This window comes from Fistularia commersonii, chromosome 18 (genome assembly GCF_037954325.1).
Source record: "Fistularia commersonii isolate RoL2024-O1a breed Wild chromosome 18, RoL_Fcom_v1.0, whole genome shotgun sequence".
In the NCBI taxonomy this organism is placed as follows: Eukaryota; Metazoa; Chordata; class Actinopteri; order Syngnathiformes; family Fistulariidae; genus Fistularia; species Fistularia commersonii.
The window spans coordinates 10,850,384-10,865,146 of NC_141301.1; the positions used below are offsets into that span (position 1 = coordinate 10,850,384).

Sequence of the window (14,763 nt, forward strand, 5' to 3'; positions counted from 1 at the left end):
TGCAAAATCTCCACCCTTGGCCTTCTGTGACTGGCTCCTGGACTTCCTGACTAGCAGACCCCAATTTTTCAAGATAAGTAACAGGACCTCAGTCAGCATCATCATGAACACGGGCACTCCGCAGGGATGTGTCCTCAGCCCCATCCTCTACACCAGACCTGGGCATTTTACAGCCAACGGGCCACATTCGGCCCATTTTGCAAACTATTTTTGTTGAATATTTTAACAAGTATTTTCAATCAATATTGAATTTAGAAACTTTTTTTTCTTACATTTTTTTTCCAAAATAATGTCAGTCAGTGCATTTATATTATTATTAATGATTTTGAAATTGAAATAAAGTGCCAAAAAATTGAAATATTTAAATTGCAATTTTCATTTTGTTCACCCATTAGCCCGTGCATAAAAATTAAAAAAGAAATCTGTCCCTCCAGCCAAAATAATTGCCCACCCCTGCTCTGCACCCTGTTCACCTACAACTGTGTCGCCTCCCATTAGGACAACGTGATCCTGAAGTTCGCAGACGTCACCTTATTGATAGGACGCATCACCGGCATAGACAAAACCGCCGACAGGATGGAGGTGGCCAGTCTGATGATGGTGTGAGAACAACAACCTCACCCTCAACACGGATAAGAACAAGGAGATGATGGTGAGCAGCTTCAAATACCTCGGTGTCCACATAAGCGAGGACCTCACCTGGTCCATCAACACCTCGCGGGCAGTCAGGGGGGCTTAACAGCGGCTGTACTTCCTGAGGAGGCTGAGGAGGTACAGGAGTGTGAAATGTAGAACGACACGATTAAAGACCTCGTTCTACCCGACTGCCACCAGACTCCTAAACAGCTGACACTCATTCTTCTTGCACATGTAAAAGTCTACTGCCCACTTAAATTGCACTCATCCTTGCACAGGCACTTTGTGAGTTGCACACCAAGCCGCACTCAAATGTCTTATTGCACTGCCACTGTTCTATTGCCATTGTTCATATTCATATCTATAATCGTGTTTATAATAATGTTTACGCTCCATGGCATATATCCAAATGCACTGCGGACAGCGAAGTAGGAATTTCACTGAACAGGGAAACATGTTTCTACACCGTACGTGTGACAATAAACGCTTTGAATCTTGAATCTAAATATGAAATTGTTGAAACTGATATATGCAGAAGATTGGCAGTTATCAGTAGAGCAGGTTAATTGTTTCTAATTCCTCTGACTGATTCATTATTCACCAAAGACTGACTGGCTGAGAAATGAAACTATTCACATGTATGCTCATATAATATTTGATTAAAAAAAGGGTTATTAACAACCATTTTTTCTCTCCAGCTATGTGTTCTGTTTAGTTAAAAAAATGAATAAATAAAAGGGCGAGTTCATGCTGACCTAAAAACACTTACACATAGTGTATGAGTCAGTAATGTGCATATTCATAAAGCCTGCTTGTGGCATTGAAATATGTCCTTCAATTATACAAGTCAGATAGACTTCTTTGTGATAAATGCTTTTGTGATTGATTTTCATCATATCTGAAGTGGCAAATGTTAAAATGTATGAAATGGGAATGGTCTTAAAGATCCCAAGGTCTGAACAGTTTGACAACTGAATAAATTAGCAGGGAAACAGACAAGGATGTATCATTCCAAGAATGCACTGCATGTATGGTATATGCATTTTCTAAAAGTGCGGTGGCTGATATAATACGGATAATCTGAAAAATGAATTAATAAACAAATCAATAAAATTAGTTTGATCATCTGCCCAATAAAACCCAACAAAAAAAAACTATATCCAACATTTAGCACGTAGCTCAACCATTGTCCAGGATGAGTTGTCGAAAAATGAATAAAAAAATATAATTTTAAACCTCGACTGGAAACCATAGCTGATGGTTTAAATAAACAGGAGAACTTTAATACAGTTCTTCACATTGTTTGGATGTCAAACAAAACGTAACCAGGTAAGACATTTCCAACTATATTTCATGTTTTAATGGCCTGCTATTATATAATCTATCACCCAAGTCCAGTCACCTAAAAGTCTTGCAATGTTCCATTGTTCCAGAGCTGTGTGAAATAGAAATTGAAATAAAAGGACAAACTATTAAGTAACCAAAAGACAGCAAAAACACAAATAACAATATTATTCTCATGATTATTATGAGTATAATGATTATAGTTATTATTAGCATAACATGGGTATAGATGTGCATATATAATTATTATTATTAGAATAATTAGTATTGTTAATATTAGTATTGTTTAATATTAATAATAATAATAATAATAATAGTACCACTATTCCATCTTTTACTGTCTGCTCCCTTCAGAGGTTCAGGGTACCTCCATCTCTCAGCACCCGTCTGCTTCACACCAACTAACTTCTTGCTCTCTTTCAATGTGTCAATAAATGTTAATGATAGTAATAATGATAGTGTTGGAATTGATTTCACTGCTTTAATAAACGCACGTTTTTATTTATTTTTTTGTTTGTTTGTTTTTAAAATCGATTTCTTTTATTTTGAAGGGTCCCAATACAACATGCAGGCTTTCTAATGTCGATGCGAATGACGTAGCAGGAAGAAAGATTTTTCCATTGGTCTGAGTTTGCCCTGAACTTTGTCTGCCAGGTACGGTTATGGACGGTTGGGAAACCAAGCGATAAAGGTTGGTTTTTTTAACTATCCCATTTTCCCCCCCTCCAGATTACCTTATTTTAGACACACTCTATAATTTAAATGATTCGTAATTCGAATCAGTTGTGGAATTGAGAGAATCGTTCATTTCCCCCTTTAAGTTGATGTTCAACTGTCATTCCACCACTTTCTCTTTGTTCAGACAAAAATCAGGGAAAACTTTTCCTCGAACATCTGTCAAACTGGTTCCCCCATAACATACAAACTCAGCTTTTTGCTTTTTACTTACCACTGGAATGCATCGTGTTTTCCTGATTATATTTACGTCCATTCATTTCTGTGGTGAGTAACTTATTAGTATAATTTAAGAAGGCCTTATGTGATGTAATAATGCTCATTCCTTATGTACAAATCTTATATTTTGAAAATGAAGAGAGCTTGATCAATCCTGTGTGTGTGTGTGTGTGTGTGTGTGTGTGTGTGTGTGTGTGTGTGTGTGTGTGTGTGTGTGTGTGTGTGTGTATAGATTGCAGTTTTTCTTTTGCCCACTACTATGGAGACCACATGGTGCTTCAGAAGTCTCCAGAGAGAGCATTGTTGTGGGGCTATGGTCCTGAAGGTGCAGAGGTCACCGTTTTTCTGTCAGGACCGGTGACACAGAAAACCCAACCAGTCACTGTAACAAAAGGTAAATATCTAAAAATAGAATGGCTTCATAATCTTGCAATCGGGTGCCGGAATTACGGAAGAGCTGCCGTCCCTGTCGGATGGCACGACAAGGATTGCTCAAGCAGCAATCAGTGCTGCTCCAATTAATTCTATCATACAGGAATCTGGCAGGTCATCCTCAATTCCGTTGAGGCTGGCGGACCATACAATGTGACCGCATCCATCCAAGACGACACAGTCACTCTTACGGACGTGCTGTTCGGAGACATCTGGCTTTGTGGAGGCCAGAGTAACATGTGCTTTCAAACATCTAAGGTTGGTGTAAGGAAAAATCATGAAACGAAATAGAACCTTCCCATAAAGATGCCAATCTCTATATTAATTTGCAAACATTGAACTAGGCTGAAGTAAGATTTTTTATTTTTTTTTTAGAATTTTCTTTAATTTGCCATGGCCAATATTGCCAGGCTCTGTTTTTATTGCATCATGCACTTATCTCCACATCAATAGATTTTCAATGCGTCTGAGGAGCTGGCACTTGCTGATAAGTATCCTGCTGTGAGGACTTTTAAGGTTGGTTTTAACATCAGTCAAACCGAGCTAATGGATTTGACTGATGTGGACCTTCCTTGGTCTGTTCCTACTGCAAGTAAGTGGATGATTTTAGAGTACCAGCACTATTGCAGTTACATCTTTGCGAATATCTGCTTCTTTGTTCATTAAAGAGAAAAGCATTTTTTTATTCATCTATTTTTCCAGTCTTATTTTAAATAAGTGTTGCCTATGTAATCCTATAGATTGTGTGAATTTCTGCCATTCTATTATTTCTTAAGGATACAGTGGAATTTATCTATTTAGTTATTAATGTGTTCTCGCTACTTTCATAATCTATTGATAATTAACAGACGTGTTTCTTTCAGGTCATTTGTCTAACTTTTCTGCCGTGTGCTGGCTCTTTGGCCGTTACATGTATGAGAAGCTTAAGTATCCAATAGGGCTGGTGCAGTCCTGTGTAAACGGCACAGCAATCGAGGCATGGTCGTCGAAAAGAGCACTGCAGCAGTGTGGGCTAGAGCTGGGTGCAATCTGGTAAGACTAGTTTTTCCACAGCTACTGATTTGGCAGATGATTTTATTTTCATGTCACTGATTGTTCTTCTAAACAATAACTAACTAACAGGAACTAAACTGTCCACATTACCTCCATTCAGCCCTATATGCTTTAACTCTGTTTTGTGGAATGCAATGATCCACCCCCTTGTCAACATGACCCTTAAAGGAGTCATCTGGTATCAAGGTACAGTACCAGTGAAGCTTTTACATTACATCAGTTTGTACCTTATATATTCATGGTACTGCTCAACACTTTCAGGTGAGAAAAATGCATTTTATCATGAAAACATGTACAACTGTTCATTTCCTGCGATGATCAACGACTGGAGGATGACGTTTCATCAGGGCTCAGGGAAACAGACTGCTTTGGATTTCCCCTTTGGATTTGTCCAAGTATGTATTTTGTGAGCGCTTGAATTTGAAATTGTAAGAATATAGAAGTGTTCGTGCTTTAATATTCACAATTTGATGATAACAGTAGATTATTGCACTGTAAGATGTCTGTAAAACGTCCATATTTGTTGTGATACATCCGTGTGTTCTTAATCTACTCTATAATTTCTCTGTGATGCAGCTTTCCACTTACATGAAAGGATCCACAAATGAGGGTTTCCCGAACATACGCTGGCACCAGACAGCAGATATTGGTTTTGTTCCCAATTCTCACATGCAGAGGACCTTCATGGCAGTGGCCATGGATTTGCCGGATGAAACGTCACCTTATGGGACGTGAGTACTCAGTTACCTCTCGCATCTTCAGAGGCCTAAATGGCTGCCTTTGACAGTCATGAATTTCTGAATCTTGTTACAGTTGTTGTTACTGTGTCCATTGGCATGTTTTTTTTTTTCCTGCGTACAATCGGAATGAATATAAAGCATTGAACATATTTTTTATAGAATTCTTTAACAGACCTGCCTGTGCTTAAACATTGCTTATATCCTAGTCATTTATGATAGCTTGTCTGCACATTTCCTACCAGGGTCACACAATGTGCATTGCACAAACAGTATTATACTATTTAATTGGACTTAAAACAAAGTGTTTATGTCAAAAATGAAGATTTCATTGCAAATATTCACATAAACTTTTAGGTTCTATATTTTGCCACAATGCTCAAGTCCATTATCTTTACGAATATTGCCTTACCCAAAAAATAATGTATGTTATTCCCCTTACTCAAATTCAACATAAGTATTTGTTACCATATTAAATGAACCTCTATCTATATACCCATCATGTTAAAGCAAGGTAATTCTTATCAACTCTTGTCAAAACACTTTAAATTCAAACAGTATTGTACCAGTGTACTGAGAGACAATTTAAGCTGTTTTCAGTGTTTGGCTCCTGATTTCTTAATTACAAAGATACAAACACTTATTCATGAGCTTTCTTTTGACATGAGTGTTTCTATTCAGGATCCATCCACGTGACAAGCAGGATGTAGCCTACAGATTGACACTGGGAGCAAGGGCAGTAGCTTACAACGAGATGGATGTGCCCTTCCTTGGACCTTTCCCCATCCACATACTGACTCTTAAAATGTATGTCATCATTCTCTACAACCAGATAGTTTCTGTTTCACCATCTAAAGACATTTTTGAGGTAGGATCTGTGCCCCAAGTTCATCATTACTGCAAAATCTCAAAAAGCATGTTAAAAAAAAAAGCATATGTGCTATAGTAATGAGACTAATGATTTTGTGACTAATATTTTTGCAATACAAATCAGTTTGTTTTTTCTTTCCAACTCCAGATCTGTTGCTCAAAGAGTCCAGATTTATGGCAACCTCAATGTACTTGGGTTCCAGCTCCAATAATGGAGTGGGGTCCAACTTCAATCCTGCTATCTGTCAATCCCTGTCCAGCCTCTGAAGTAGCTGCTCTTCGATATGCCTGGAAAGACTGGCCTTGTGATTTTAAAGCCTGTCCGGTTTACAGTGCCAGCGGCATTTTACCTGCACCTCCTTTTATTTCCAATCGTGACACAGACAAAGGAATCATCTGGAAAAACATGTGAAGATGAAATGAAAATTCATTCAGGCAAGATACTTGATTTTAACTACCTGGCATCCCATGTGAGTGCCCCATAAAACTGTTTAGTTGGTCCTTCTGTATATAACTATGAAAGTGCCTTTCAGGCAACTGGAATATAACTTGATTACACAGCTTATCTGGCTACACTGGGAAAACCAATGCCAAAAAAGCGCTACACTCGATGAATGCTTGAATGGACTAATGTTTTTTATTAAAAAATTGTTGTACCACAGAAATTTTACTTCATAGACAAAATCACAAAGGATTTAAACCCATGTTCTAACACTTCAGAATATTCCTGAATTGACACTCCAAAGTCAAAGTTATGAAAGCAAACTTGGGACAGCAATGTGACAGGCACTAATGACTCGCAGAAACAAAGTTCCCAGTTTGAAACACGATGAAGGATAAACGATCATTTATGTGAAAAATTGAACATTTTGTTTCAGTTGGCGTCAGCTGGAATCTGTAGATTATCAAAAATCCATCCAATTCAGATTAACACTCAATCATTATTCCGCCATTATCGCATGTTAGCCATGAAGTGAACATGCTCTATGTATGTAATAAGCGAGTCTTGGAAGGCCAAGCTACTCAGTCATGATACAACAGCACCTCAACTGGGGTTGCTAGCAGATAATGTACAATAAATAAAAGGTATAAATGCAGATATTTCTGTGTGAAGGAAAATCAAAGCATCCAATGACTCGTTCAGGTCATCGTTCAGGAGGTGAAATAGGAGGTGGAAGGCTTCATGGTAGAAGAGGATAGGTGGTGCTGATGAGAAGCGTTTGGGCCCTGTTGTGATTGTCCTAAGGTAAAGGCAGATAAATTGTGTCAAAATCACGGTCATATTAGATGATTGTTTGTTTGCATTATAAAAGCAAGGGATAAGTATTTGAAAAACAAAATCACAGAAAAAAATGTTTTTTAAGTATGTTAAACCTTCCAACAATTGACTACTTCAGTTAAGTGCTTTTTCAGCTTATCTTGCCACTTCCATTAACTTTACCCTTGGGAAAAAAAGGCTTGACGGACTAGTTCACAATGTAAAAAGGGACGATTCATTGTTACTGTAAAGGAACAATAGTAAATATGATGGGAGACATTCCCATGATTTGCTCTGAAATTAAAAAGTTTCAAAAGAGGTTGTCCTTTTGTGTACTGTAATCCGACCCTGCAATCTTCTCTTCATGGCAAAACAAACGGCTTATTAAAGCTGCAGTAACTGTTTTACAACAACATGCAAATATAAAGGTCCAGAATAACAAAAGCTACATATCAGGTCTGGAACCATTTTGTATAGTACTTTTTAATGGCTGCAGTCAGCCCCAAAACAGATAAGGGAGCACGCACTCACGCACGCACACACGCACGCAAACACACACACACACACACACACACACACGCATGCACGCACGCACGCACACACACACACACACGTCCTCAAGAAATGTGTTTTAAAATGCAGCTGATGAAGCCCATGAGGTGACACAGCTCAACATGTATATATTAATAAGGTGGCAGTCAGTTACATTAAGCTCAATAAAATTACATAGATCACCAGCCAATATGATTGCTGATATATTTGTCATACCACTGTACACTATTGCACAACAGCAAAGCTTATAGGACATTTTTTAATTTTATTAACCTGTGCTTAGCTCTGTTAGAATCTTCTCATTAAAGCATCTGTGCCTCTGGTAGGCCTCAAAGTTGACAGAGGCATCATCTTCAGAAAGACTGTGGGGAACCTGGCCGTCACCAGGGCGACAGACCTCAAAGCGTATCCATCGGTAGCTGTGTTAAGACAAGAATGATTTTCATTAATGTGGATGTTAGAACATTGGCGTACGTCATTTTTGTGATCAACAGCACCAGTTACTGAATTTCCCCTTTGGGGAAAAGGTAAATAGGGTGACTTTACTTGCTACACTTGCGTGCTCCAGGACAACTCTGAATGAGATTCTGGATAGTGGGGTGAGAAAAGCCAAAGAAATCTGCTCCTGATGGCACAATGGGCGGAACGATCTTGGAGCTAGAAGGATATATTGAACAAGTACATTTATATTTACAAAAGATGACTGGAAAATAATTTGCCTAAAGACACATGGATCCAAATGTAAACTGTTAAAACACTGCTGCTCTTAGCTCTACTGTGATGAACTGGCATACCTTACAGATGCAATAGCCTTCAGTAAGTTTAAGTGGCATGTCAGGGCAGACGAGGCAACAATGGCATTCTGGGGATCTTCTTCAGGCACAATTTCAAACTAGAAAGACATGAAAAAATGTTTTTTTTATGTAAATGACTATCAGCCTTGATCATACAATGCAGCATGTCAACATTAGAATGTTAAATTTACCCATGAATCTTCAATAATTTCTACTTAGTATCACATGCAACCCTTTAACAACTGATCACAGAGTTCTATGAGTAAAATGTATAGAAGTTTTTGGTTGATATATTGTTTACAAGGCAGCCTGAGACTGCTACCTTAATCAAGTCTAAAAGCACTTCCCTTCAATATGTACGCCATGTGAAACTCAGGGAAATTATGATAGCACACCACTTCGCTGTCAACCACTAATGCAACGATGTACACACAGCTCTGCGGAAAGCAGTCTCCAAAATATAATCTTCAACAAAATCTTTGTTGTTTGGTATCCATGAAGTATCCATGAAAATCAGGTACATAACTAAAAATCAAGTGATGAAACCATGCAATAAATACTTGTATAACGAAACACAGTCAAAAAGCCAAACAACAAATTGTTTTTACAGTGCATCGTTTACCCATCAGAACAAATCATCACAGAGAGTTTTGTAATTTGTTTAAGAACTTGTACTGTACAAATTTGGGAACATAGATTACAAAGTCATTGCGACACAATATTAAGTTTCTGCCAATGAACACAAAACATTACAGTGGTCTCGGAGTTCTGCTTTACTGCATTAAGCAAATCTATAATGTACTTTAATCACTATTGCTACATATAATACAATGACTACATTATCCTCTCACACATCTAGAAATTCTACTGTACTGCATTTATTTCAGTATTAATAACCACAGAGACACAATCTGCCTCCAGCTGCTCTGTTCCAACATGTTGATCCATCCCCCAGTACCATGTCGGCACTTAACAATAATGACATGTATCTGTGCAACATTTGACAATAGAGAGCGGTTTCCCTTTCCCCTTGACTGATGTGGGAGTGTTCTGTTTTCTTAAATTAGAGATTCAAATAAATCATGGGACAACTGGGTTCAATGTGTCATTCATCCTAAAGTGAAGCAGTGTCTACATTCAGTGTAGCAACAAAGTATTTATTTCTGGCAGAACTGACATCACTGTAAGCTTTCTGTGCTTACCACCTTGCCAGAAAGAAAATCCTGCAGAACAGACAATCTCCTACAGTACACAGGGTGGAGTCTTCATTGTTCTAACTAGACAAGACTCACGACAGAAGGGCTGCAAATGCTGTCACTAAGTCTAGGGCTGAATTAACAGAGGAAAATGATCTGGTCCACAGCACTATTCCCTCAGCAAGTAGCAGCACAGTGGAGGTACAGTGATTATAAACTGGTAGAGGATATCAGCTGTTCAGTGATCCCCCTCCGAGATCACTGGAATAAAGCAGCAGGAGATTCCTTTGGTGTGTTTAACCCAAAGCTAGAACGCACGTTGATAGAGCTGACAAAGTGAAACATAAATTCAGAGCTTTTTTGGAACAGCCAGTTTAAATAGATTTAAAAAGAATTAAAAAAAAAAAAAAACTTCAGAGGGACAATGACTGATTGAACTCAAATGTGTTGCACCTAAAAAAATATTTAAAAAGAACTGGCACAACTGTGTAACACGGAGCTGAATCCAGTCTGATTCAGTTTGTTCATCGTGTGGCCATCTGTTTACCTGTGGTCCTGTTCCTCCATCTTTGATTTGACAAGTGTATAAGCACTGCTGCTCAGGATGTTTCATGCTGGCAAAGATCCGTGTGCTGCAGAAGCCGACTGGGTAGATGGCGCATTCATCGTGGAACAGCATTCTGTCTGTAATTATCTTAAGAGCAGTTAAATATGTGACATTAGTATATCCCATTCAACTTTTGCTGAACCATCTGCTGTCTTATTTGTAAGGGGTTTTGGACACTGCCTGAAACTAGGCAGGCTGTGCGAGTAATGTCACTGACCTCTCCCAAACTATATACTGTTAAGCCTCCCAGTACGATGGGAAAGACAGGTCGGCCAGATGAGTCAAGAGGGATGGGCTGCACAAGCTTTCGAGAGCCATCTGCTACTTTTCTCTTTTTAGATAGTTTCTTTGGATCTAGAGAAACGTGCGAGAACAATGAAGCCCGTTTTAAAAATATACCTAGTGACCTCTTGATGTTGCATCGGTGTTACTGCTCAATCTCTCCTTGATGGAAAAACATCGAGATGAAAATCCCATCCAACATTAAGACACATTGAGTATCTAAAACCATAACACTCACTTTCCTCCTTTCCATTCTCTCTGCATCGCTCTTTTCTTTCCTTTTTGAATTTTTTAAGGGGTCCATCTTCCCCTGTTGACACCAGCAATGTAGGATTATGTGTCACATACTGGCCTGTAGCGCCTACAGAACCTGAGGTTACTGCAACAGATGGCACAGTTGGGTGAGTGCTTGTGCTTGGCGTAGGCAGAATGTCCCCCTCTGACAGAGACTGGTACTGCAACAAGGACTTCAGCAAGAACCTGCAAATTTTAATTGATAGTTAAACCTAAAACATTTGCGTTCATTACATTATCAAACACCACTTGTTCCTCACATAAAAATGGAAAATAAGCATTTAAAAGACTGAGTTTTTTAAACTTTTACAGTTTAGATATCCTCACTTACCTACGTTCTTCTTTTGCTCTCAAAAACTTCTCTTCTAAGTGGGCAACTTCATCACACAAAGCTGCATTCTCCTGTTGATCATTTAGTCATGGATATTATAATTATATAGCTGAATATATACCATAAAATATTCTGTTTTGATTTTATTATTAAAATCAAATTAATTATTTTATTATCAATTATTATTTAAAAGCAGGAAAGTCTCATGCTTGTCAAATAAAGAAGTCTGCCAACTCAAATGTAAAGAAAAATGTTTTACAAGACTTGTGATACCATCTGGAAGCCCCAAGCAGTCTGTTTACTTTTTTTTCAACTCAAATCTCCATGTTACATCATTTGTTCTGTTACTCTGACTGTATGTCCCACCATAAATCCATAAATCCTACAACAATTGGTTAGAGACAGCCATTTGTGTTCACAGCAAATATTGGCCTATGACCACAATAAATGCAAATTGAAATTTGTGGCGAACTGAGAAAGACTCCTGCGAGATTTGGTCATGTAATTCCAGGATTTGAAATCCTTCCCAGTTTAAACATATTCAAAAAAATATAGGGTGTACTCACAAATATCATGGCACGGGCTGCTTTCCGTAGTCTGAGATATTTCAGACGGTATTTTTCATTCTGTTTCTTCCGGGGCACTCTCTTCATCTTGGCCTTGTGCTCTGAACTGGTGGGGGATGGGAAAGGGTGTCCCGAGGCACCGGTGACAGAACCCGATAGGGTGTTCTGCTGTGGGGACCCAAGGAAAGACTGGGCAGTGAAGGCCTGTAGTGCCTGCTGCCGTTCCTCATCAGTCTGTGAGGAAAAAGAGGAGGCATCACAAAGAGCCCTTTCAATGCGCCAAGATTACCTGAGGAATGACAGTGTCACCTTCTGAGTGATGGATGAAAACGCAGATGAGAAAACACTGAAGCTCAGTCTTAAAGTAGTTTTTGGAAAAAATAAAAGATGCAAAACACAAAAAGGCATACAATTATTTCTAATCAGACAGAATTCAGCTGAGAGACACACAAATGACTGCACAAAGTGTAATTCACCAGAATTGTGACACCATCTGGTAGATATTGCTATCCAATATCTGCCAAAATCCTGCAACAAACAAGCGTTTTAAAAGTCTCACAGAACTTGCAGGTTACCATTAAATATATTACCAGATTATGTTACACAGGGGAAGGATGATCTGCCCTATCATTTAATGAAAGTGACATTCAGTGCCAATACATTTGTCAGTATGAGAGCATGAAAGCGGGCAATGATGTGCATCAAGCTGTTCTGCACGATGAGCTTTTGTGATGAGCAAAAATTCATCCATGAGTCATGATCAAGCTTAAAAGGTCAAAGGCATAATTTGCAATGTCCCATTACAAGTTTCAGGTTTGTGTGAAAACAACATTGATGTCTCATAGGACTCACCAGCAAGGCAAAGACTCCATTTCTGTTCTCAATCCTCTTGAATCTCCTACTGCCTTTTTGTGTCTGAAAAAGAATACAAAACTGAGGCCAATCCATTGATTGGAGAAGCTGAGTTGGGCGTCAACTAATATCAGTTCATTATTAGCTATACCAGCTTCAAGGTTGAGTATCTGTTGATAACAGTCATACAAACAGGATGAAATGTGGTAGATACAAATAAGATATGAAAAAAATGAAGCTTCTGCTGCGTAAACATGAATGAATACAAGCGAAAGAAGTAATTCTTCTCACCTCACGATACATGACAGCCTCCAGACTTGATTTTGCACTGCAATTTAGAAAAAAGGTACACATTTAACATAATAAATGTTTTTTTTTTTGTTTTTTTTAATGCTATCCTGAGCACGACACATAACATCAAACTGGAGACATTTATAGCTCACACCAATTCATGGTTTAGCATATCAAGAAAAAAAATAATGTAGTAAATGTTTTGAATATCGGATTCCCTAATGAGTACAAATAATGTTAAAACGGCACATGGACAAAGAATTAAAGCATAAGAGAAAAGAGAAAGATATTGCTTTACTTTGACTGAACAAGTCCCCTGTCAATGATTCTCTGTTTAATCTCCTTTATGTGCATAGGGTGTCCAGCCTCTTCCAAGACAATCTGAATAAGGGCAAAAAGATGAGATGGTTATACACACATCTGCATTGAAACAAGCTTTGGTAAATGCTGGATACCTGAGCAGCGTCGAGCCATGTGAGATTTGGCTTCTCTGCAATTTCACTGGACGGTTCACTGCAAATAACAGTTCAACAAAATCTAGTGAAATAACTATATTTCACTTTTGGCACATGTGTGCTGTGTCATAACATTAAGGGAATACACGGATCTATCTAGAAACAGCAAAATCACCAATAAAAGTCCTGCAACGTCAAAACACCGAAGTGCAGCAACGATGCCTGTGGCCAGTTCTTGGTAACATTTATGTACATAAAAAGGAAAGTTCTCAGCTGCAGGTAACAAGCTTTTTAAATGTACAACCTCTCCAGAGTTTCAGCAGTCCCAGAAAGACTAGCGATGCTGTCCAGAGCAGGAAACAAAGAATAGTTTCCTTGTCCATCTCCCTCCATCTCGGATGCAAATGAGTTGAGGGATTCCATCGCAGGTGGAGACCAGTCGCTATACGATGGAGAAAAGAAACAATAATGTAGCAATTTCTTTAAGCTCTGGACGTAAAAGTACATACAGCTTAAACATCGAGACACAGGAGTCTTCGTAAACCTTTCTTACGTTAATGCGATTTTAAACAACACAATTCTTACTCGGTACGCTCGTTAATGTTTCCTCCGCCTTACTTGCGTTAGCTAAAAACACCACTTGTCCTCATTTCATTGTTTACATACAGATATGCTAAAAGCTAATGCTACATCCGTCGAAAGACAGCCTCGGCCTTAAATATAATAAAAGTAAACTGCACGGTTTACTGATATGGGGCAAACATGCAAAGACAGGTGATATGATAATATTGCTAACAACGTTTAAATGTGCGTAGGAAATATTGACTTCTGAGAGCGTACAAACCAGATGTCCGGGTTTCATAAAACATATATCACATTTGACCAGTTGATGGCAGCAGCTCGTTTGCTTTTCAGAAACCTTACCCTTTAATGCAACAGAAGTAGGAGGATAACTTTTTTTTCGGTATAAAATTAGAAATGTGTTTTTCAAGACAAAGCAAACAAAGTTGAAATTATTATATCTGAGGGGGGTTAAAGGTAAAATAATAAGGATTTTTTTCAAATCTTGAAGATGGACCTTACCAGAGGCAGTAGCCGCAGGCAGTTTCTCTGTTTTTGTGTTTTATTTCGCACATTCTTTTATACAAGTCTCAATTGTAAGTGTGCCCCTATGGATATACAGCTGGTGAGATGGCATTTTTTCTCCCTTTTTACAGGACTACTTATCCAGGACACCTTATAATTTCAGTTTTACGACC

At 38.4% G+C, this 14,763-nt stretch overlaps 2 protein-coding genes across 5 annotated transcripts; one reads left to right on the top strand and one right to left on the bottom strand.

Annotated features, from left to right (window-relative positions):
- The first annotated feature begins 636 nt into the window (after nt 1-636).
- siae (sialic acid acetylesterase) lies at nt 637-7,602 on the top strand. The gene is made up of 11 exons (XM_086164181.1): nt 637-652; nt 2,532-2,671; nt 3,167-3,328; nt 3,470-3,624; nt 3,820-3,958; nt 4,230-4,398; nt 4,520-4,605; nt 4,681-4,814; nt 4,996-5,150; nt 5,838-6,024; nt 6,175-7,602. Exons 3-11 carry the CDS (start codon nt 3,205-3,207, stop codon nt 6,436-6,438), a joined length of 1,413 nt encoding a protein of 470 aa, XP_086020307.1. The 5' UTR covers nt 637-652; nt 2,532-2,671; nt 3,167-3,204; the 3' UTR covers nt 6,439-7,602.
- On the bottom strand, nt 6,693-14,389 carry tbrg1 (transforming growth factor beta regulator 1). Of its 4 annotated transcripts, none has more exons than XM_086164180.1 (15): nt 14,123-14,369; nt 13,809-13,946; nt 13,505-13,562; nt 13,348-13,430; nt 13,050-13,086; nt 12,759-12,821; nt 11,907-12,140; nt 11,341-11,411; nt 10,954-11,195; nt 10,651-10,787; nt 10,374-10,520; nt 8,631-8,728; nt 8,383-8,493; nt 8,110-8,255; nt 6,693-7,267 (listed from the first exon to the last, which is right to left on the bottom strand). In XM_086164180.1, the coding sequence occupies exons 2-15, from the start codon at nt 13,925-13,927 to the stop codon at nt 7,179-7,181; spliced, it is 1,635 nt and encodes a 544-aa protein (XP_086020306.1). In that variant the 5' UTR covers nt 13,928-13,946; nt 14,123-14,369; the 3' UTR covers nt 6,693-7,178. The 4 variants fall into 4 exon arrangements, with proteins under 4 accessions (XP_086020306.1, XP_086020304.1, XP_086020303.1 ...); XM_086164178.1 differs by having other exon boundaries at nt 14,090-14,369; XM_086164179.1 differs by having other exon boundaries at nt 6,694-7,267; nt 14,349-14,389.
- Between the last annotated feature and the right edge of the window lie 374 nt (nt 14,390-14,763).

Coding starts and splice junctions, on each gene's coding strand:
- siae (XM_086164181.1), top strand. CDS start 3,205: ATGGTGCTTCAGAAGTCTCCAGAGAGAGCATTGTTGTGGGGCTATGGT. Junction 4,606..4,680: donor AGGAGTCATCTGGTATCAAG/GTACAGTACCAG, acceptor CAACACTTTCAG/GTGAGAAAAATGCATTTTAT. Junction 5,151..5,837: donor GAAACGTCACCTTATGGGAC/GTGAGTACTCAG, acceptor GTTTCTATTCAG/GATCCATCCACGTGACAAGC.
- tbrg1 (XM_086164177.1), bottom strand. CDS start 14,011: ATGTACTTTTACGTCCAGAGCTTAAAGAAATTGCTACATTATTGTTTC. Junction 12,822..13,049: donor AGGCTGTCATGTATCGTGAG/GTGAGAAGAATT, acceptor ATTCTTTTTCAG/ACACAAAAAGGCAGTAGGAG. Junction 7,268..8,109: donor TCTAACAGAGCTAAGCACAG/GTTAATAAAATT, acceptor CCTTTACCTTAG/GACAATCACAACAGGGCCCA.